Source organism: Pseudophryne corroboree, chromosome 4, assembly GCF_028390025.1.
Source record: "Pseudophryne corroboree isolate aPseCor3 chromosome 4, aPseCor3.hap2, whole genome shotgun sequence".
Classification (NCBI taxonomy): Eukaryota; Metazoa; Chordata; class Amphibia; order Anura; family Myobatrachidae; genus Pseudophryne; species Pseudophryne corroboree.
Genome location: NC_086447.1, coordinates 180,646,602 through 180,671,416, shown reverse-complemented (window position 1 = coordinate 180,671,416; position 24,815 = coordinate 180,646,602). Strand labels below are relative to the sequence as shown.

Here is a 24,815-nt window from a genome sequence, read left to right as displayed (position 1 = left end):
TTTCCGATTTGCTCTGTTGGACTGTCATTTTCTGTTCCAGGCCCTACCATTTGGCCTCTCCACAGCACCGAGGGTATTCACCAAGGTGATGGCGGAAATTATGGTTCTCCTCCGCAGACAGGGAGTGAACATAATTCCATATCTGGACGATCTGCTGATAAAGGCATCGTCCAAGGAGAAGCTGTTACTGTCCATAGCTCTCACGACACAGCTTCTTAGGGAACATGGTTGGATCCTGAATCTTCCAAAATCACGTTTGGAATCAACCAGGAGGTTGTCCTTTCTGGGAATGATCCTCGACACGGAGGTGCAGAGGGTATTTTCTTCCAGAGGAAAAAGCGTTTGTGATTCAAACAATGGTCTGGGATGTTCTGAAGCCAGCCCGGGTGTCTGTTTATCAGTGCTTTTCGCCTTCTGGGGAAGATGGTGGCCTCTTACGAGGCCCGGCAGTATGGGAGGTTTCACGCTCTGTCCTTCCAACTGGATCTTCTGGACAAGTGGCCGGGATCCCATCTACACATGCACCAGAGAAGTCTGTCGCCAAAGGCCAGGATTTCACTCCTATGTTGACTGCAGTTACCTCACCACCTGGAGGGCCGCAGGTTCGGGATTCAGGACTGGATCCTTCTAACCACGGATGCAAGTCTCCGGGGCTGGGGCGTAGTCACTCAAGGGGAAATCTTCCAAGGAAGGTGGTCAGGTGTGGAAGCCGGCCTGCCGATTAAACATTCTGGAACGAAGAGCCGTATACAACGGCCTTCTCCGAAGCGTCCTATCTTCCGAGAAATAAGGCCGTTCAAGTACAGTCGGACAACGTAACAACAGTGGCTTACATAAACCGAAAAGGCGGAACGAAGAGCAGAGCTGCAATGTCAGAGGTGGCAAGAATCATTCTCTGGGCAGAAAAACACGCGTTGGCGCTGTCAGCAATCTTCATTCCGTGAGTGGACAACTGGGAAGCGGACTTCCTCAGCAGACCCGACCTCCATCCAGGGGAGTGAGGCCTCCATCCGTAGGTGTTCAAGGAGGTGACAGATCTTTGGGGCGTACCCCAAATTGACACGATGGCCTCTCGTCTCGACAAGAAGCTTCGGCAGTATTGTTCCAGGTCGAGGGACCCGCAAGCAGTGTCAGTGGACGCTCCAGTGACTCCGTGGGTGTTCCAGTCGGTGTACGTGTTTCCTCCACTTCCACTCATTCCAAGAGTTCTCAAACTCATAAGGAGAACAGGAGTTCAGGCAGTCCTCATTGCTCCGGTCTAGCCCAGAAGGTCTTGGTACACGGATCTACTGCTAGAAGAGCCGAGGCCTCTTCCTCTTCGGAAGGACCTACTGCAGCAGGTGCCGTTCGACTATCAAGACTTACCAACGGCTACGTTTGACGGCATGGAGGTTGAACGCCAGATAATAGCTCGGAAGGGCATTCCAAAAATTTTTATTCCTACCCTGATACAGGCTAGGAAAGGAGTAACGTCTAAACATTGCCATCGTATTTGGAAAATGTGTCTTGGTGTGAGTCAAAGAAGTTTCCTACGGTGGAGTTTCAACTGGGACAGTTTCTCCTCTTCCTGCAAGCAGGTTTGGATATGGGCCTGAGGTTGGGATCCATAAAGGTCCAGATTTCAGCCCTATCCATTTTCTTCAAGAGACAGTGGGCTGCCCTCCCTGAGGTTCAGATTTTTTTGAATGGAGTTCTGCACATCCAACCTCCCTTTGTACCGCCTACGGCGCCCTGGGATCTTAACGTGGTGTTGCAGTTCCTCCAGTCGGACTGGTTTGAACTTCTACAGGAGGTTGAGGTCCAGTTTCTCACGTGGAAGGTTGTCACTTTGTTTGCCTTAGCTTCTGCTAGACGTGTGTCGGAGTTGGGGGCTTTGTCTTGTAAAAGCCCATACTTGATCTTCAATGAAGATAGAGATGAGCTTCGGAAACGTCAGCAGTTTCTTCTGAAGGTTGTGTTGGCATTTCATATCAACCAACCTATTGTAGTGCCAGTTGCGACTGACTCCTCAATTTCATCAAAGTCCTTGGATGTTGTAAGGGCTCTAAAAAAAATCTATGTGAGGAGGACCGCTCGTCACAGAAAATCGGACTCTTCGTCTTGTATGATCCCAAGAAAATTGGGTGTCCTGCTTCTAAGCAGACTATCTCTCGCTGGATCAGGTTCACTATCCAGCATACGTTTTCTACGGCAGGGTTGCCGTGTCCTAAGTCTGTTAAGGCCCACTCTACTCGTAAGGTGGGTTCTTCCTGGGCGGCTGCCAGGGGTGTCTTTGCATTACAACTCTGCCGAGCAGCTACTTGGTCTGGGTCGAACACGTTCGCAAAGTTGTACAAGTTCGATACTTTGGCCTCTAAGTTTAGTCAATTTGGTTCTGCAGGAGCCTCCGCACTCTCCCTCCCGTTCTGGGAGTTTTGGTACATCCCCATGGTACGAATGTGGACCCCAGCATCCTCTAGGACGTAAGAGAAAATAGGATTTTAATTACCTGCCGGTAAATCCTTTTCTTGTAGTCCGTAGAGGATGCTGGGTGCCCGCCCAGCGCTTCGTTATCCTGCAGTGGTTATTTAGTTCAGTACTGCTTAGTTTTGGGTAAGTACTGTCTTATTACTTGGTAAGTAATCCTGTTCAGCCGTTGCTGATGTTTCAAGCTAGTTAGTTTGGGTTGCCTTGTGTGTGAGCTGGTGTGAATCTCGCCACTAATCTGTGTAATCCTTCTCCCGAAGATGTCCGTCTCCTCAGGCACAGTTTCTAGACTGGGTCTGGAAGGAGGGGCATAAAGGGAGGAGCCAGCCACACACTCAAACTCTTAAAGTGCCAATGGCTCCTAGTGGACCCGTCTATACCCCATGGTACTAATGTGGACCCCAGCATCCTCTACAGACTACGAGAAAAGGATTTACTGGTAGGTAATTAAAATCCTATTTACTGTACAGCTTAAAGAAACCATGCTATAAATGGAGTGACAGCCCTGCTCTCAAAAGCTTAAAATTATTTTTATTAGATTTCATTCAGTTCATATATCACTCTTGGGTGTTTGTATTTTGCGGCTCAAAATGTGCTTACCAGAAATTATATGCTGTGTTTTGTGTACACGTTTGAACTCTGAATAGTGACATTTTATGTAATACAGTAATCTGAGCAACATACATGTAGCTGTGTATCATGTGTTGAAATATGAGATTCAGTTGATCTGCATGAATTTACTCATTTAAAATGCGTTGGAGGCAAGCTAGCGGTATTTGGCTAATGGTACCAGTGCTGTGGGGTATTTGGAAAAAGGTGATGCTGTAGTCATCTGATATCTGAAAACCTGTATTAAGACCGGTAATTATTTGTGTTCAATGGGGCTGATTCAGTGGTTTCCTGCACCCACCTGCTGGTTTTCTATAGCGATGGGCTTCTATCGGAGCTATTCTATTGTTGCTCCGATCAGACTTCCATTATCGGCTTAGGCGCCTGATAGCTGGTTTAGCTGTGCATAGCTGTTAAACCTGTCTATAGCGCTTGAGTGGGCATCCAATGTACAGGTTTGGGTGCCCAAACTACAGCCTTTTTAAAACTTTTTCTTCAGGTACCATAGGGGGTCCACAAGGAATACCATGGGGAAAGGTGGTGTTTAGGACCAAGCTCCAAACAACAGTTAAGCTTTTTACATCCCAAGATGCTCCGGTCCTTCCACACACCCCTTCTCAAATACCCCGCTTGCATCCTCCGTTTCATTTTGGTGCCAGCAGGAGCTGCAGCTTTAAATAGTGGGAGTCTGCTTTTAAGCAGCCCCAAGCTTTATTTTTATGATTCTCTTTAACTGTACTTCAAGATCACAGCGCTAGGCAGTGTTATGGATGACAGCATTGCTAATCCATCACCACCGCCTTTTTCCGCATCTCCTGCGGGACAGGTACTTCCGGCAGGGTGAGGCAGCACAGCTAGCATATTGCCGGGTTGGTGACGTTGATCACCAAGCACCGCCTGTACATTACTGTGAACTGGAAGCCGGGCTGATGCGACCTGGCCCCAGTTTACACTTCACAGTTTGCTGGGTTGAACACGTGTTCAACCCTGCAAATTAACAGAGTTGGAATACTGGGTCACTTCACTCGGATTATTCCAACTACACCAACCAGCAACACTGGTTATGCACGCTCATGTGCAGTAATCCGTGTTATATGCTGGCGGTGTAAAAGTAGTTTTATTGTGTCAAATAGCTGACCACCTGGCATCTCCTGCAGTTACCTCCCTCCTGTAGGTATTCCGCAGCAGGTGCATACTGCCATATCTGTCCCCACTGTGCTTTGTTTATGCCAGTCCTGAATCCCCCTTGGGTGGACGTGCGCTCCAATTCTGACACAAATCTCCTATGGCTTTCCAACAGCTGCTACTGTTTCTTCCACTCAATCTACTCCACTTACAGATTCAGAGGCATCATCACGTGAGGAAGAACACTGATGCCTCGCTCACGAAGCTCCCCTCTGGGGGGGGGGGGGGGGGGGAAGGCTTACTCTGCTCTGGATGTGTCTGCATTGTGGAAGCGGTCAACTCTATCGTAAACATTGAGGACAAATCTGCTCCTGAACCCAAGTTCTCGCAGCTTTTTAAATGCCAAAAGGTACTTAAGATGGAGCACCGTCTCAATGCATGGAATACTCCAGGGTAAAAAGTTTTCCGCTACCTAAGCGTTTACCTTCTTTCTACCCTGTTCCATCAACTGATTGAACAAAGTGGAAGACTCCGCCAACGGTGTATTCTCACATAGCATGGTTGGTAAAATCCTCCACTTTACCTGTTCATTCTAAATCTCCTTGAAGGAAACTACCAATAGAAGTATGGAACACTGTCTCAAATCTATCTGCTCTCTTACTGGCGCTATCACTAGACCCACTGTTGTGGCCGCGTCGGTGTCCAATGCGATATTGCACCGGGCTGATGCTTTGCAAGATGAAATCCCATTGGACATTTCCCAAGAAAGTGTGTGACACACCGCGGAAATCAGGGATGCTGCCTCCTACTTAGGCGAAGCAGCCTTAGACGCTGGCCTCCATGCCTCTAAAGACTCGGCTACCTCAGTGCTGGCCCGACGCTTTCTATAGCTCCGATCCTGGAAGGCAGACTCAGGGCCTAATTCAGACCTGCTCGCTAGCAAGCTATTTTGCAGGGTGTGGTATGGTATGCCGGCGGTCGGGCTCCTGGCGACCAGCATACCGGCGCCGGGAGCCCGACCGCCGGCTTACCGACAATGTGGCGAGCGCAAATGAGCCCCTTGCGGGCACGGTGGCGCGCTACGCACGCCACGCTATTCTATTCTCCCTCCAGGGGGGTCGTGGACCCCCACGAGGGAGAATAAGTGTCGGTATGCCGGCTGTCGGGATTCCGGCGCCGTTGTACTGTGCGCCGGGATCCCGACAGCCGTCATACTGAAGACCACCCATTTTTGCACTGCTGCGATCAGATAGTTGCCGCCTACAGGGGGAGTTGTTAGCTGTGCAAGTGTGCGAACGCGTGTGTAGCAGAGCTGTACAAACAGATTTTGTGCAGTCACTGCGCAGCTCAGGACTGACTTAGCTGCTGCGATCACATCAGCCTGTCCAGAACCGGATTTGACGTCAGGAACCCTCCCTACAAACGCATGGATACGCATGCGTTTTTCCAGACACTCCCTGAAAACGGTCAGTTGACAACCACAAACTCCCTTCTTCCTGTCAATCTCCTTGCGATCGCCGGTGCGAACGGATCCGTCGCACAAACCCATCACTGAGCGGCGATCCGCTTTGTACCTGTGCGACATGCCTGCGCATTGCAGTGCATGCACCGTTTGGACCTGATTGCCCGCTGTGCGAAAGCAGTGATCAGGTCTGAATTACCCCCTCAGATCCTAAGAAATTCTTAGAATTCTTGCCCTTCAGAGGAGATGTCCTGTTCGGAGCCAAATTGGATTAAAAAAATGGCTTTACTAGCAGTTGCGAAGACTGCTTTCCTACCATCGACTCCTACACCACATACTCTGATCTCCCACTTTTTGTTCCTTTTGCCCACAAGGCAAAACCAAGGCTCGGTCTTTTCCTAGACAAACCACCAGGATGCTTACCTGCCTGTTCCTATAGCACCTTCTCACCAGCTATTCCTGAGGTTCGCTATTATTCGCCAACATTACCAAATTCCAGCTTTGCCGCTTGGACTGTCTGCAGCACCCAGGGACTTTAACAAAATCATGGCCGTTAAGGCGACACAGCTACAACGTCAGGGAGTCTGATTGCTCCCTTACCTGGATGATCTGCTCCTTCTGGCGCACTCACTGGAGGTCCTATTCCACCATCTCCAGTTGACTGTGACCTTCTTGCAACAACATAGGTGGCTCATCAATTGGAGGAAGTCATCCCTTATGCATTTTCAATACTTGACCCTTCTGGGGGCTCTCCTGGACTCTCTGGTTCAGAGGGTTTTCTTGACACCGGCCAAAGTGTCAGCGCTACAGCAACGGATACGACACTTGAACAGCACTCGCCGGGTGTCCAGTCACTCAGCTTTGCAATTTCTGGGATCCATGGTCTCCACCTTCGACATGGTGGGTTATGCGCAGTTCCAATCCAGGCTTCTACAACACCTAATCCTGACTCGTTGGGACAGACAGTCTCATCAGATCAGGTCCCAGACAATGGTTCTCTCTCCAGAGGTCCGTCTGTCCCTGATATGGTGGCTCCAGGCATTGCACCTGGACAAGGGGTGACCCTTCTGGATTGGGGTCTGCTGCCCACGGATGCCAGATTCCACAGATAGGGCGCAGTAACCAGGTGTTTCTCTTTACAGGGCCATTGGACTCTGGCAGAAACCGGCTTACTAGTCGATGTCCTGGAGTTGCAAGCTGTCTACAGAGCTACTTCTGGCACATGACGTTCTTAAGGGCAAACCTGTACAGGTCCAGTTAGACAACGCCTAGCACTGCTGCTCAGTAGCCGACCTAAACCGTCTGGGAGGCACCCTCAGTCGATTGGCAATGCAGGAACTTTATTGCATTCTTCGATGGATCGCTCGCTAGATTCCAGCCATATTGCCGGTCTTCATCCCAGGTGTCCTGAACTGGGAAGCAGACTTCCTCAGCTGTCACGATGTCCACATCGGAGAGTAGTCGCTACACCTTTCCAGTTCTTGGTACACAAGTGGGGCCAGTCGGATGTGGATCTCATAACCTCCACACACAACCGCAAGGTTCTAGTCTACAGGTCCAGGACAGGGGAACCCAATGCGGCCTTCGTGAGCGCCCTGGCCATACGATGGACCTTCAGTCCACCATATGTCTTTCCTCCTGTTGCTCTTCTCCCGCAATTTTTTTGAAAGCTCAAGCAAGTAGGCGGCACCATCATAGTGATTCCCTTTGTGGCCCAGACATTATTGGTTTTCCGATCTGAGGAGCCAGTCCGTGGAGGATCCCTTTCCACTCCCTCAGCGACCAGACTTGCTGTCTCAGGGTCCCTGTCTGCACCCGGACGTAGCTAGTCTGTCTTTGACAGCGTGACTCTTGAGTCATCCATCCTGTGGGCGAAAGGTTTCTCCCGTTTGGTTGTCCAGACCATGCTTAGAACACGGAAGCCGGCCTTTGTCCGCATTTTATTTTTGGATTTGGCACACATACCTCCAGTAGTGCACTATAACCCACAGGTCTTTCGGGTGTCCAGGATTCTCTCCTTTCTCCAAGCTGGACTGTCTCTGGGACTCCGCCTGACAATGTTGAAAGTGTACGTCTCTGCCCTGTTTGTTTTTGGTACCAGCAAAAAATTGCTCCTTTCCAGGGTGTTTGTACCTTTCTCCAAGGGGTAGTCCGGGTTCAGCCTTCATATGTACTTTGAGATTTGTTGGTGGTCCTCAAGGATCTTTAGGAGCCCCAGTTTGAACCTCCTGGACTCCGTTGACCTCAAGTGGCTAATGGCTAAAACAGTCTTCCTACTGGCTGTTGCATTTGTTCGTAGGGTATCTGATTTAGGAGCACACTCCTATCACTCCCCATTTTTTTTTCCAGCAGTTCAGGGCTGTACTCAGAACTAGACCCAATTATCTCCCTAAGGTTGTGTCCCGTTTCCATCTGAATGAGAGGATCGTGGTACCAGCTTTTCAGTCTCCTAAACTTTTGGCTGGAGTAGCCTTTCTTAATGTGGTCCAGGCTCTTGGGATCTATGTGGACCGTGCCAGTTCTCTTCGAAAATCGGATTGCCTTTGTCCTCTATGGCTTCCACAAGAGGGGTTGGCCATCTGACAAACTGACTCTGGCTAGATGGATTCGTATGGCCATTTCTCAGGCGTACACCCAGGCTGACCTCTCTGTACCCTCTACGTCTACAGTCTCAGCTCATTCTTCTCGATCTGTGGGTCCTTCATGGGCAGCACGCCGTGGAGCGGCCACATTGTCTACTGTCCACACCTTTCTTAGGTTCTGTGCCTTTGATACTTTCGCTTCCCAAGATGCTTCTTTTCGGTGCCAAATTCTTTTATCTGCTCAGGAGCATCCCCTCCCTTAAAATGACGGCTTTGGGACATCCCTATAGTCTTCCCTGTGGACCCCCTATGGAACCCAATGAAGAAAATGAGCATTATGGGAAAACCTTACCTTTTTTTATATATATATATATATAATATTCAAGGTCCACAGAATGCCCACCCTGATGCAACTGGCTTCTATTGGTTACTCTTCTTTTGTTGCTAGGGAAGGGGGGGGGGGGGGGGGGGAGGAGGACTGGAGCATCTTGGGATGCCAAATGCTTAACCATTTGGCGCTTGGTCCTAACCACCACTTATAACCCCATGGTATTCCTTGTGGACCCTATGGACGTCAAAAGTTAACAAAGGTAAGTTTTACCATAATTTAAAAAAAATTCTTACTCCTAAGGCTGCAAGAAAAAAAAATGTGACTCATGGTCGTCTATTCGAGAAACAATTGAGTAGCTCCAATAGATGCGTCATTCCTTTAGACGGCCAGCAGGTGGCACATGCCACAATTGGATCTGCCCAGTCAGTTTCAGACTGGATAAACTGGATATGCACTGTCTATTTGTTCTGGAGGTAAAGCGTCCTCCCGAACGTAAAAATATTGTTTTAAATCTAAATTAAGAGTTGATTTGAATGCAGTAGAACATTCGGGCAGTGAATATGCTTTAATGTAAAGGACTGAAGTCTTCAGTTCCCCTGCATTGGAATGTTCTGTAAACCACTATCATTTTACTACTTGGTTAATTGGTGTTTCTAGGTCTTGGTGGACACTGGATAATGTATTATGACAGCACTGATAACTATTCTTCTGCTAGATAAAGGAGGAGCGGACATTGTTTACCAACAGTGGTTACATTAAAATCGAACAATAGATTAATCACAAATGATCAGCATTTTTTTGGTAACAGAAATAAAATCTAATCTCTCCTCAATATATGTTGAAGCCTCTCTTTGCTCAAGGTGAATGTGATGGTAAACCATTTAGGAAGATGACTAGTTCTGGATTGTATATGTACTTTAGGTGTGTGCTTAGCAGAAATGTATTAAGCCTTTTCTCTCTCTCTTTCTCAGGGGCTGTAGTTCATCTTCTATTTTAATACCACAACCTGAGGATCCAGAACAGAGTGTAACATCCGAAAGTCAAAAGCCTAAGAAAGACCCCTCCCGTGGAGTTAAACGTAGTGCTAGCCCTGATTACAGCCGGACCCACTCCCCAAACTCTGCTAAGAAACCCAAAGCACTTCAGCACGCTGAGCCCTCTGTTGGGACGAGGCGACCAAATAATAAACCTAAGAAGAGACAGATTGACCAGGAGCATTCAGCTCCACCCACATCATTGCCATCAACAAGCAAAGCACACAGCAGGAAGGGTGGAGTCCCCGGCACCTCCCCGCTGCAGAAAAGGAGAAGGACAGATAACTCCTCTTGTGTGAAGAGCAGCAGTGCAGCCGCAGCAGCGACTGGTGCAGAAGACAGGCCTCCAAAACCCACCAAGCTGGCTTCAAAATCAGCCACCTCAGCCAAAGCTGGGTGTAGCACCATTACAGATTCGTCCTCTTCTGCCTCCACCTCTTCTTCCTCCTCTTCAGCTGTCGCCTCTGTCTCCTCTGCTGCACCTCCAGGAGCTAGAGGGAAACAAGGCAAGGACCAGAACAAGGCTAGGCGCTCCCGTTCTGCCTCAAGCCCCAGCCCTCGGAGGAGCAGCCGGGAAAAAGAACAGGCCAAAGCTAGCAGTTCCTCTAAGTTTGATTGGGCAGCTCGTTTTAGCCCAAAAGTCAGCCTTCCCAAAACAAAACTTTCCCTACCGGGTTCTTCCAAGGCTGAGACCTCAAAACCTGGACCCTCAGGATTACAGGCAAAACTAGCAAGTAAGTTGATTTACTTTTGTATAGTTTGTGTAATTTAAACAATTAAACTGTGAGCCTTAATATATTTTGTGGGCTGAGACACTACATTGTGTATGAAAATAGCAATACTTGCATGGCTGCTGCTGTTCGACACCATTCTGGGCCACATGGATTTAGATATACAGACTACCCACTTTTGGTTGATTTTATGTTCTTTGAATAATTTAGAGAAAAAGTATAGCAGAAGTATTTAGTGTAAATAAACAACAAGTCGATTGGGTTGCTGATGATGGCCACGATGTGATGTTGCAAGTGCATTGGTTCGCCAGCAGCGGCACACTGAATCGCTTAACCTTCACCCTACAATCATGTTCTTTTGTTCGCATCCCTCTACTGGGGTGTATTAAAATAATACTCTTGTAGCAATTTCGAAGCTATTGTAAGTGGTGCATATGTGTGCACTTGATCTCTAGCATTTCCCGCAATTGAATTATATAATAGTTGTACACAGGTCCTTCCCGAGTGCAACCTGCTTGAGACCCCTTTCACGGGTCCTTCCTGGGTGCAACACTATTCAGACCCCTTTCAGACTGACAGCACCAACCTGGCAAATTGCCGGGTTGGTGATGTGCGCAAAGGTGGCGCCTGGATATCAGATCGTCTCCAAGTGCTCCTGTCCCTCTAGTGCTGCCTCTCCCTATAGAGTGAACGGGTACTGGGTTGCATCGACCCAGCAACCCGTTCACACTGCACCTGACCCGTGAATAACCCTGCTTTATTTCCGGGTTGAAATACCGGGTCAGACGACACGGGAAATTAGAACATACCCCTTTCACACCGCACTTAAAACCGCATCGATCCGGCAATATAATGGGTTATTTGTGCGGTGTGAAAGGGGGTATTACTCTGTGTACACAGCATGTTATTGCACCACTATGAGGAATGTCATTTATAGCAATTTCCGGTCGGCATAAGCTTGACATTTATGAAATAAGTAATTCTCATTTATCAGAGGAATCAATAGATGTCTCTTACGTGGAAGATTCAAATAAGTCGTTTAAGGTTCCTTGTCTAATTTTGTAACCACAATTTTATTTTCTCTTGTGAACTAAAATTTAATTTATAAATGGTACAATGCTAAGTTATAGGTTGTAAGCAATAAAATATGAACTTGGCTTCTCTTGGATGTGATGGTGACTAATTTTTAGCTATTAAAACTGAATGTGAAATAAAGTATCTGTTTTTTTTTTAAAATGTAAATGCTAATTTCTATTAATGTAGTATTTCAAGACTGTAGGTTGTTCATCTATTTTAGGACTAGAAAACATAGATGCCTTCTATGCACCTGTGGTACTTTGCAGTGAACACTTGCTGTATACATCCTTACCAATTCTCCTAATCCCAGCAGCAGACAAGAACATTCCAAGTGAATGCTGGGTAGTTCGTATAATAAAACACAATCGGACATGCTGCGTTTATGATCTGTCAAGTGTTCGCTGGACATTATAAAATCGGTTAGCCTAAACGTCTGTCTGACATGCGCAGTAGGTGGCAGACCTCTCCGGTAATGCCATCATTAGCACTAGTGAGAGGTATTTAAAGTTCATGCCAGTTGTCCATAACACAACTTAGTAATTGTGTTTTCTTGGTTACTCCTTTCATTAGCACCAATCTACAGAGACATTGGTAAGACTGACAACATCCTGGAGACACTTTTCAGCGATGCTTTGTGAAATTGTATGGCCACTTAACAACCAGCAGACGTAGCAAATTTGTAGGTACTCTTCCATGAACTTGAAAGGGACAAAAATAGTTGGCATTCATTGTTTATTCCAAATTCAATAGAATTCTGTCTTTACTTTTTTTTTTTTGTGTTTTTAACCTAGCATGGACAAAATTATGGCACCCAAATTGGGATCCAGGGAATTTAAACTGGCTTTTCTTGCAGATGACTTACTAGCTATTGTCTCCAACCGTGTGGTTTCATTGCTCAGTCTTACTGGGGAGTTTTAAAAGTTTTGTTCGTTTTCAAACTTCAAAATTATCTACTCCAAGTAGGTGGCTCTCCATTTGAATGCTCCAGATTACATGGTACAGGAGTTACAATCGGCCTTTCATTTTCAATGGATGTCATCTCAACTCCAGTATCTAGGCATTCAACTGATTAAAGAGGTTAAAAACCTTTTCCGGGTTAACTTCTCCCCCCATTACGCACTATTGGTAAAGACCTCCAGCCTTGGCAGCCATGGACCTTTTCCTGGATTGGAAGGGTTAATATTAAAATGAATATCCTTCCACGAATCTTGTATTGCCTGCGGGCTCTGCCTATTATGATACTGGATTCCCTTTTTAAGTAATTACAGAAATTGTTGTAAGATTTCATTTGGCATGGTCTGAAACCTAGGTTCTGCCATGAGGTGTGTGTGTTTTTTTTTTTTTTTTTTTGTATTAAAATTTAGGAGGGCTATTACTCACACATTTGTTTTGTATTACCATCAGGCAATACATCTGAGTGGAGTTATAACCTGGTCCAGAACTACCCCGGACAGGCAATGGGTTCTAGTGGAAAAATCCTATTGTCCCACTCCCCTACAAGCCTTACCCTGGTCGCCGTCATTATCCTTGCTTGACCATCCTACCATTACTCCTACGATTCAGAGCACTTTCTTCTATATGCTGAGTCTCCTCTCCCTTTTAACTTCCCCACTCGGAATCCTGATTACCTCCTGGGACTGGATGCTACCACCTTTTAAACTGGAATGATTGGGAGATTCTTAGAGTGCGCAATCTCTTTTGTGGTGAGGTGTTGCAACCCTTCCTTAAGTTACAAGAGGAAATGGAGCTCCCTCAATGGGCATATTGGCATTACATCCAATAGCCTCTTATGTTAGAAGGTTAAATAAGCAAAGGTTTATTATGTAGGGACCTGTCCCCTTTTGTAGCCTTGTGTACATGACGAGCTCCTACTCCTCACGTTATCTCTATACTTTATAAGCTGCTCTTAGCGGCTCTTTTCACCTCTGTTACAGATACTCATAAAGTAGCCACCAGATGGTATAGATGTCCTATTGTTTTGAGTAAGATGCTTCGTGGCCTACCCAGTTCTTATTGGTGTTGTAATGGAAATCATGGGTCTCCAGCCCATATCTGGTGGTCCTGCCCAAACTTAACCCCCTTTTGGTCTCAAATTATCCAGATTGTGAAGGATATTGTGGGTGTCCCAGAGGGTCCGGAGTTCTGGATTCTTGACTTGATCTCTTGGCCCATTTCAAAAAACAAAAAAATTCCTCTTAAGGTGCATGAATAGTGCCGCCAAGGCGGTAATAAAAGTTAAGTGGCATTCACACTCACCTCCTTCTGTCAAAGATTGGATAATTTGCCTAGATGCATATTTTTCTATGGAGGAACTTTCTCTGGCTGCCCCAGACTGCACATCACTGGTTCTTCTGGTTGTCATTCTGGGGGGTAGAGCGATTCAAATATCTAAAAAGTCAGTTGGGAGTCTGTTTTTTCCTGTCTATTAGATAGGAAAAAACAGACTCCCAGCCGACTTTTCAAACATTTGAATCTTATAGATACAAGTCTTGAATTGATTAGGTTTGGTCTTTGCCTATCATAGCTATGTTATAGGTGTATATGGCCTTTGTTGTTGATTTCAGTGTAGAACTGAGTACACTCCCCTCCCCCCTTCATTACCTTGATCTCATTCTCTCTCATCTTGACAGTCATGTCTCGGACATTTTGCTGTTGGCATATTAGTCAATTGTACTATGCATCTTTACATAAAAGCATATTTAAAAAAAAATTATTGCACCCTTAAACTAATATTATGTTGCACAACCTTTAGAGGCCGTCACTGTAGTCAAGTGACTTCTGTTCCTGTCAGTTGGTAGTTTGGCACACTCTTTACCAAACTGCTCCAGCAGTCTCAGGTTTGGTCCGTGCCTTCTCCAGAATGCATGTTTCTCTTATGTCCTAGAGGTTGCTGGGGTCCACATTAATACCATGGGGTATAGACTGGTCCACTAGGAGCCACTGGCACTTTAAGAGTTTAATAGTGTGGGCTGGCCCCTCCCTCTATGCTCCTCCTACCAGACTCAGTTTAGAAAATGTGCCCGGAGGAGCCAGTCACAGCTAGGGGAGCTCCATAGGAGTTTTTCTAGTTTTATTTTTTTTAATTAGAGTTTAGGCACAGGGAGGCGGCTGGCAACAGCCTCCGTGCTTCGAGGGACTTGGGGGGGGGGGGGGGGGGGGAAGAGTAGTGTCCAACCCTGAGAGGTTAATGGTTACTATCTCCGCTGACAGGACACTGGGCACCTGAGGGTGATGATCGTTAGCCACCCCAGCGACCGCTCACTCCCACAGCGTGCCGCCACCCCCTAACAGAGCCAGAAGATTCAGGTGGTGAGTGAGTCACCGGCCCCCACAGCAAGCGGGGAGCCGGTGTGAAGATGACTGCAACAGGGTGGGAGCGCAGGCTCAGCGGTACACTGCGGCGCTGTGAGGGGCGCCCTGAGCCAGCGCCTATACCCTACACTGGTCACCAAGGCTGTCGGGGGCCTCGGTAATGCTGCCAGCATAAAGAAGTGAAGAGCGGGAAGCAGCGTCATGTTCAAGGGGCTGAGCTTCTCGGAGTGTACCCAGATGCGTTCAGCGCCATTTTCCTGCCTGCAGATCCAGTACAGAGATGCTGACAGGGAGAGCTGTTCTTCCACGCAACTCCAGCTATCATGTGCGGTACCAGGGGGTTGTAGAAGGGGAAGGGGGGTGGGGGAGGCTGTGAAATTACTGTGTAGTCTAGTGAATTACATAGTCAGCGCTAGGTAGTTGTATTATATCTACCTAGGGTAGCGCTGTGTGTGTGCTGGCTCCAAACTCTGTGCATCTCTGTGGCATTCTTGGGAGGGAACCTGTGCCTGACATTTTCCTCTGTGTGTGTGTGTGTGTGGGGGTGTTTGTTTTCTCACATAGCCATGTCTAGGGACTCTGTGTCTTATGTTGCAGAGGACATTTCTTCTCCAGAGGAGTTCATTCCATGTACACAAGAATGTAATGTATTGTCTATTACTGAGCCTGAGTGATTGACCTCTATTAAGGGAATGATATATCAGATCTCTACTAGGGTAGCTCATACTGAGACTGAAACTCAGGTTTTAAAGAAGTCTATGGCAGTTTGGTCAGGTTCTGTTCCTATTCCTTCAAAATCCCCTGGCATATACTCACAGAAACGTGCACTTGCACAGATGGGGATGTGCTAAGGGGGGGTGGCATCCCTGGCTAAGGGGGTGCAGCTCATGATTGAGGCCATTAGAGATGTATTAAACATTTCTGACAACACCTGAGGAGGAGGTTGAGGAGACTTACTTCACAGATAATAAGAGAGCCTCGCTCGCCTTCCCTGCGTCTAAAGAATTAAATGCTTTATTTGAAAAGTTCTGGGAATCCCCGGAGAAAAAAATCCAGATCCCCAAGAGGGTTCTGGTTGCTTTTCCCTTGCCGGAGGACGATAGAAAAAGATAGGAAAACCCACCCATAGTTGACACCTCTGTCTCCAGACTGTCAAAAAAAGTGTTTTTACCTGTCCCTGGATCTACCGCGTTAAAAGAACCGGCTGATCGTAAGATTGACACTACACTCAAATTCATATACACTGCTTCAGGGGTGGCATTAAGGCCTACTATTGCCTGCGCATGGATCTCTAAAGCTATAGTAAAGTGGTCAGGCACATTACTAGAAGATTTGGATACAATGGATAGAAGTGACATTGAACTGTTTTTACGTAACATACAGGATTCTGCGGGGTTCTTGGTGGAATCCATGAAGGACCTGGGTACGCTGAATGCACGGATATCTTCCATGTCTGTCTCAGCTCGCAGGGGACTCTGGCTACGTCAGTGGTCCGCAGACGCAGAATCCAGGGGAAGTGTGGAGAACCTGCCATACACAGGTCAGGCTCTGTTTGGGGATGCGTAGATAACCACGGATAAGTCACCGTTTCTTCCCTCAGCTACACCTTCTACGAAGAAACCCTTTTCTTCATCCGCATTGCAGACCTTTCGGACCGCTAATACGAAAGTCCAAGCCCCCTCCCACTTTTTAGAGGTGGGCATGCAAAATCCAAAAAGCCTGCTCCTGCAGGCTCCCAGGACCAGAAGCCTGCTTCTGGTTCCTCAAAATCCTCAGCATGACGGTGGACCACACAACCTGGAGGACGGGCTGGTGGGTGCAAGGCTCAGACGTTTCAGCCACGTCTGGGTGTCGTCCGGCCTGGACCCCTGGGTACAGGATATTGTGTCCCAGGGGTACAAACTGGAGTTTCAAGAACTCCCGCCTCACCGATTTTTCAAATCGGGCTTGCCAGCGTTACTGACAGACGGGGCTGTCCTACAGGAAGCCATTCAAAACTTGGAAAGGTCAGCGGTCATCGTTACAGTTCCACCGCATATGCAAGACAATGGTTACTATTCGAACCTTTTCGTGGTACCGAAACCGGATGGTTCAGTCGGGATCCGGTCTGAAGATCGACACTGTCTAGGTCGACAATGTTTAGGTCGACCACTATAGGTAGACAGTCACTAGGTCGACATGGATGGAAGGTCGACAGGGTTTCTAGGTCTACATGTGCTAGGTCGACAGGTCTAAAGGTTGACATGAGTTTTTACATTTTTTTTTCTTTTTTTGAATTTTTCATACTTAACGATCCATGTGGACTACGATTGGAACGGTAATCTGTGCCGAGCGAAGCGGTAGCAGAGCGAAGGCACCATGCCCGAAGCATGGCGAGCCATGCGAGGGGACGCGGTGCACTAATTTGGGATCCCGGTCACTCTACGAAGAAAACGACCCCAAAAAAAATAAAATCCTCATGTCGACCTTTAGACCTGTCGACCTAGAAACCCTGTCGACCTTCCATCCATGTCGACCTAGTGACTGTCGACCTATAGTGGTCGACCTAGATACTGTCGATTTTGATGAACCACACCCGGTTCAGTCAGACCGATTATGAACTTGAAATCGTTAAACCCTTATCTGAGGGAGTTCAGGTTCAAAATGGAGTCTGAGAGCGGTGATCTCCGCTCTGGAGGAGAGGGAGTTTGTTATCCCTGTATATCAAGGTTGCATACCTCCACGTTCAGGCAGTCACTATCTGTTTCAGGCACTACCATTCGGTCTCTCTACAGCACCGAGGGTTGTTCACCAAGGTGATGGCAGAAATGATGGTTCTCCTCCGCAGACAGGGAGTGAACATAATTCCATATCTGGACGATCTGCTGATAAAGGCGTCGACCAGGGAGACCTTGTTGCAGTTCATTGCTCTCACGACTCGTCTGCTCAGGGAACATGGTTGGATTCTGAACCTTCCGAAGTCACATTTGGAGCCAATAAGGAGATTGTCTTTCCTGGGGATGATCCTTGACACGGAAGTGCAGAGGGTGTTTCTACCGGAGGAAAAAGCGTTGGTGATTCAAACAGTGGTCCGGGATGTTCTGAAGTCAGCCCGGGTATCGGTTCATCAGTGCATTCGCCTTCTGGGGAAGATGGTTGCCTCCTACGAGGCTCTACAGTACGGAAAATTCCATGCACGATCCTTCCAACTGGATCTCCTAGACAAGTGGTCGGGGTCTCGCCTACATATGCACCTGAGGATACGTCTGTCACCGGAAGCAAGTATTTCACTCCTCTGGTGGCTGCAAATCTCTCATCTTCTGGAGGGCCGCAGGTTCGTAATTCAGGACTGGATCCTACTAACCATGGACGCAAGTCTCTGGGGTTGGGGCGCAGTCACTCAAGGGGAAACCTTCCAAGGAAGGTGGTCAAGTCTGGAATCCAGTCTTCCAATAAACATTCTGGAACTAAGAGCCGTGTACAACGGTCTTCTCCAAGCGGCACATCTTCTGCGAGATCGTGCCATTCAAGCACAGTCGGACAATGTAACGACAGTGGCTTACATAAACCGACAGGGCGGAACGAAAAGCAGAGCTGCAATGTCAGGTAAAAAGGATCCTCCTCTGGGCAGAAAGGCACGCACTGGCGCTGTCAGCAATCTTCATTCCGGGAGTAGACAACTGGGAAGCGGACTTCCTCAGCAGACATGATCTTCATACAGGAGAGTGAGGCCTCCATCCGGAGGTGTTCACGGAGGTGATAAATCTTTGGGGTGTACCTCAAATAGACATGATGGCCACACGTCTCAACAAGAAGCTTCGGAGGTATTGTTCCATGTCAAGATACCCGCAAGCAGTGGACACCCTGGTGACTCCGTGGGTGTCCAGTCAGTGTTCTTGTTTCCTCCACTTCCACTCATTCCAAGGGTTCTAAAGATCATAACGAGAACAAGAGTTCAGGCAATCATCATTGCTCCGGACTGGCCAAGGAGGGCTTGGTACACGAATCTTCATGATCTACTGCTGGAAGATCCGAGGCCTCTTCCTCTTCGGGAGGTCATTCTGCAACAGGTGCCGTTCGCTTATCAAGACTTACCACGGCTACGTTTGACGGCATGCAGCTTGAACGCTAGATATTAACTCGGAAGGGCATTCCAAACAAGGTTTGATCCTACCCTGATACAGGCTAGGAAAGGAGTTACGTCTAAACATTACCATCACATTTGGAAGAAATGTGTCTTGGTGTGAATCCAAGAAGTTTCCTACGGTGGAGTTTCAACTGGGATGGTTTATCCTCTTCCTGCAAGCAGGTGTGGATATGGGCCTGCGTTTGGGATCTGTAAATGTCCAGATTTCGGGCCATATCCGTTTTCTTCCAGAAACAGCTGGCTACCCTCCCTGAGGTTCTGACTTTTTGGAAAGGGATTCTGCACATCCAGCGTCCCTTTGTGCCGCCTACGGCACCCTGGGATCTTAACGTGGTGTTGCAGTTCCTCTAATCAGATTGGTTCGAGCCTCTACAGGAGGTTGAGGTCAAGTTTCTCACGTGGAAGGCTGTCACTTTGTTGGCCTTGGCTTCTGCTAGATGTGTGTCGTTGTTGGGGGCTTTGTCTTGTTAAAGTCCCTACTTGATCTTCCATGAAGATAGAGCTGAGCTCCGGACACGTAAGCAATTCCTTCCAAAGGTTGTGTCGGCTTTTCGTATCAACCAACCGATTTGTGGTGCCAGTTGCTACTGACTATTCAAATTCCATCAAAATCCTTGGATGTTGTAAGGGCTCTGAAGATTTATGTGACGAGGACTGTTCGTCACAGAAAATCGGACTCTGTCCTGTATGATCCCAAGAAACTTGGGTCTCCTGCTTCTAAGCAGACGACCTCTCGCTGGATCAGGTTCACTATCCAGCATGCTTATTCTACGGCAGGATTGCCGTGTCCGAAATCTGTGAAGGCCCACTCTACTTGTAAGGTGGGTTCTTCCTGGGCGGCTGCCGGGGTGTCTCTGCTTTACAGCTTTGCCGACCGGCTACTTGGTCTGGATCGAACACGTTTGCTAAGTTCTACAACTTCAATACTTTGGCCTCTGAGGACATAAGATTTGGTCAATCAGTTCTGCAGGAGCCTCCGCACTCTCCCACCCGTTCTGGGAGCTTTGGTACATCCCCATGGTACTAATGTGGACCCCAGCTAGGACGTAAGAGAAAATAGGATTTTAATTACCTACCGGTAAATCCTTTTCTCGTAGTCCATAGAGGATGCTGGGTGCCCGCCCAGCGCTTTATCCTGCAGTGGTTACTTGGTTCAGTACTGCTTTGTTAGAATTTAAGTACTGTTACTTGGTTCAGTAATGTTGTTCAGCTGTTGCCGAGTTTCTTTAAGCTAGTTAGTTTGGTTTGCCAGTATGTAATTTAAATCCTATTTTGTTTGCCAGTATGTAATTTAAATCCTATTTTCAGAGCAGGGCCCATAGAAGCCACTTCAGAATAAGCCAGTGTTTTGCTCTTATCCATTCTTGGGTTCTTTTAGCTGTGTGATTTGTGTCATTACTCTGTTGTAGGATCCATGACCTGGGACTGAGACAGTGTTCTTGAGATTTAATTGTGCCCTTCACAAATTTAAAGCACCCCGTGCCAGTTGCATTAAATCAGCCCTTACCATAACTGAGCCGCCTCCACTTTTAACAGTAGATATGGCCACACGGTACAGGAAGCCATGCCATGAAAGCATTGCTTAAGCAGGTTTTCCAATGGCCTACAACCATTGCACTTCCCCATTGTTACCATGCAAGCCACTCTAAAACTTTTTAGTTTCATTTTAGAAATATTTTATGTTTTTAAATTGTTTTATCAGTGTATTATGTGCTATTCATAATTTATATATGGAGGAAAGCAAAGAAGTTAACGTAGTAAATTATGTAAATAATTTATTTTCCTTATACTTTTGAACTACCGTAAGTTAATTTGCATACCTATGTGGTACAGGGGCAGATTGACCATTGTTCCCAGTGGTAGTTTTCCCTTTAGGCAGATGGCTTTCATGACTTAGTGAAGCTGCCTTTTGTGCCTTTCCGTTTTTAAACCTGTTCATAGCCCTGTGTCTTCGTAGCAGTTCTGTCACTGATACTGCAGTGCTACCTGTTGCAGGCCACCGCACCAGTACCAGCTGCGTCATTGAATGTAGCCCTGATCCATTGCCCCTCTGCCTTTCTCTCCCTCCTTCTATATGTGTGCTACTTCCTGTGTCTCTCCATTCAACCTGCATGTGACAGACTCTTTGGGGGTCATCCAATTAGCCCTGATGCATTTTCGGCAGTTAAAATCTGTCTTATATCGCGATTAATGACGGTTGGTCATTATCACAGTATCCCGTTAGAGGCCGTTTTTAACAGCCAAAATTTGACCTGCGATTGCATTATAACACACAGAAATCAGGATCCCGTGTTATAAGTGCCAGTATCGGTGGGGGGGATAAGGACGCCGGCATCGGAGCTAATAGGATAGCCCCCGGTGAACCTATTAGTGGCAGTAAAGTACTGCTTCTAGTAGGATATCCCCCTTTTATCTTTCTCCCCCTCTGATGTGGAACCCTCCCGCAGTTCTCATGCCCTTCCCTCCACTTAAAAGCCATAGGGGCCTATTTATCATTTAAATATTTGTAGCATGTTTGGGGGGCTAGCCATAAATATAATATCAAGATGTATTACAGAGGGACGGCACCAGATATCGCCTTATGTGTCCTTTGATAAATTCCATCAGTATAATTGAATATTGCAGTGCTATTTGGGGTGGTAATATTGCACTTCAAATGCGATTATTGATAAATGGGTCATTTAGGGGCTGCAGCTGAAATCTTGGGCCTGGTAGTCTTATTTTTGGGGCCCTCCGTCCCTTCCCGGCAGGTACAAAGTTGAAATAAGCATGAATTAAAGTTCTACAGAGGTGGTGAGAGAAGCATAATAAGTATTAAGACTATGGGCCTAATTCAAACCTGATCGCTAGGCTGCGTTTCCGTACAGCCTGCGATCAGTCTGAACTGCGTATGCACCGAAATGCGCAGGCACGTCTGTCTGCAGCAGCAGGCAGCGATGGGATGGTGCGAGAAAAGCGATTGCACGGGCGATCGCAAGGTGACTGACAGGAAGAGGCCATTTGTGGGTGGCAACTGACCGTTTTTTAAGGAGTGTCCAGAGAAACGCAGGAGGGACCAGGCGTTTGCAGGGAGTGTTTTGACGTCGGCTCCGGCCCCGATCATCACATTGGAAGAGTAAGTCCTGGTCTGTGCAGAGACTGCACAAACTTCTGTTTGTGCAGCTCTCCTGCACATGCATTCGCACCCCTGCACAGCGATTTCCCTCTCCCCCCTGTAGACGGCGACTACCTGACCGCAGGGATGCAAAAAAAGCAACCTAGCTATCAGGTCTGAATTAAACCCTATGTACACAGTTTTGTGGAATGGAAATTTTAAGTGAGGCTGAGGCACAAAAATCTTTAGGGATTTGCAGATTGTAAAATTAAACGTAACTTTTTTTTTTTTTTTCCCCGGACAACACTCCTGTCAACTGCTGAGTGTAAGGCCCTTTAAAGACGTGATATGCTACTCAGTGCCTCTAACTCACATTATCTGCTGCACTGTACTTAACATTATATGTTGCACTTTGTCCCGTATTCACATTTCGCACTGTGCTCCCAATTCACATTATATGCCACACATAGAATTTGATGGCCAATTAGAACCACTTGGCCCATTTAGTCTCCCTTAAACAAATGTACACTCACACACTTATACACCGGGATTGGCCTACCTAACCGCGAGCACAGGGAGGATATACAAAATCCACACAGTTAGAGCAATGGTGGGAATCGAAACTCATGACCTCTGTGCTGTCAGGTAGTAATGCTGACCATTACACCATCAATGCTGCCCCAAATTCATACTGTATGGCCCACAATGCCCCCAACTCGCATTGAGTGCCCCCAATACACATTACATGCCGTGCCCCCAATTTACATACAACTGATCTCTGAACTGAACTTGCTCACCTGTTTTACCGTCTCAACAATGCTCTGTAAATGGCCTGTGTCTGCCAAGCTGTGTGGATACTAGGGGGGTAAATTTACCAAAGTGTGCGTTTTTTTTTAAAGAAGTGGAGATGTTGCCTATAGCTACCAATCAGATTCTATCTATTATCTTTAAAATGGTGCTAGAGGAATGAGAAGTAGAATCTTGTTGCTATGGGAAGTATCTCCACTTCTAAAAAAAAAAAAAAAAACCCTCACACTTTCATAAATTTACCCCTGTAGAGGTGGTCGCATAGCCAGCTGGGTTGCAGTGTATTTATCAGCAGCATGACAGGTGTTTTTTTTTTTTTTCCCCTTCACTCCCAGCGCCAGTGAAGGAGGGGCTGGGCTGCCTCAGATATTTGGGCAGAAGGGGGAAGAGGGATGGATCAGCCATTGGTAGCTGAGCTAAACATGCTGTAAGGTGGCTGGTCCCAGGGGAATGAAGTATATCACTACACTGTGTATCTGTCAGAGCCAGCCCTGGTAGTGGGAACTGGTAAGCACTGGCTGCAACCTATACATTACATCAGGCATCCCCTTTTGCCATTTGCCCCTCTATGGGAGAAGCCTATTCAACTTTTACTGTGTCAGAGGCACTGATACTGTAGAGTGAAGCATCCGTAGTGCAGGCAAGGCAGCTCGTTTTACGTCGGTCGTCCATAGGGGACACTGATGGCACTTTTTCTGGAAACCAGCATCCCAGAGCCATATATACATACTCTATCTACAGGTAGCCAGTTAGCTCCTGGCAGCCTGCAACGAGGGAGCTACCACGGGACCTGTTCCCATCTCTTGAGGTTGGCGCCCATGTTCCCGGCTACCGGGACCTACCTCTCTCCCAGGGTGCCTTGACACAGCTGCTGCAGCTGATGCTTTAAGTCCCTGCAGCCAGCCACCACACCGGCTAGCTGGCTGAAGCTGTCAGCTGTGAGTGTGACACAGGGTACCTGTTAGCAGGGACCCTGGGGAAACTATCAGGGTGGCACTAAGACTAGGGGTCTAATGCCTCACATTGCTAAAGGCAGGGAAAACCGCTTAACACGGGCTGATTCCCGCTCCCCTGCACGGCTTTCCCACAGAAACAGTGGCACGGGCAGCCTCGGTACCAGAGCTGCAGCCATACTTACCAGAGGGGGGGTTCCTTATTAACAGCCCTTGCCTAGGTTACAGTAGTCCCGTAAATCACCTGCTGTATGTAACTGTTTCTGTGGTGTCCTCCTGGATGGTACGAGCCACACACTGTTAAGGAAAGGGGGAGCGAGCACTTACAGCGCGTCTGTGTTCCCGCTTCCCTACATGCTGCGGCAAGCGTGGAGGGAGAGGCGGAATCAGGAGGAAGCCGATCAGCATCCCGGCGGTTTCTTGCTTAATACAGTACATGCGGGGACGCCATTACCATAAGACCACTGCACTAGCGGCCTGATCTGTGATGCAAGTTGTCCTCACTCCTATTCAGGTTAGATTGGGGGACAGTCTCTCAGTTAAGCACCAGTTGAATATACTGGTTAAAATTGTTGCTATATCTAAAAAAAAAAATTCTCTGGAGCCCTTCAGAGTAGTGTCCAGCTCTGAGGGCTCTTTTTCTTTAAGCCAGCATCCCAGTGTCCCCTATGGACCCCAAGAAAGTAATTTACATGGTAAGTACCAAAATCCTAGTTTGTTGTTGGTATTTGTTTGTTTGTTTGTTGGTTTTTTACTATGGGGACGTTGTGCTGGGGTTTGGACAAGAAAGAGGACAACAGCAATACTATTAAGTCACTTACTAATTAGCCATGTGAACATGCATACCTCCATAAGTAACAGCCTCTGCCTTTATTCCCACCCAACTACATGTGACAGCCTCTGTCTCCAGTCTCCCTCCATACAGTATGTGCTATATTCCAATCTAATCCTGTGTTCTAACACAGCTGGACAGCGTCCTTAGTCTCCTTATTCCACACAGAAATGGGCAGAGCCTTGAAGCAGTGGGGCCCATCAGGGAATTACCAGACTCCCTGGCCCCTCAGTCCAAGCGTATCTGAGTCACTTCAGCCACTCCACCATCTACC

General features: G+C 47.5%; 1 protein-coding gene across 9 annotated transcripts in view; it reads left to right on the top strand.

Moving 5' to 3' along the window:
• TRIP12 (thyroid hormone receptor interactor 12) overlaps positions 1-24,815 on the top strand; it is a 335,873-nt gene that overhangs the window by 127,546 nt on the left and 183,512 nt on the right. For all 9 annotated transcript variants that reach the window (XM_063915608.1, XM_063915614.1, XM_063915607.1 and 6 more), the window contains one exon: positions 9,547-10,343. In XM_063915608.1, the coding sequence (XP_063771678.1) occupies positions 9,547-10,343 (797 nt within the window). The remainder of the gene's footprint in view (positions 1-9,546; positions 10,344-24,815) is intronic.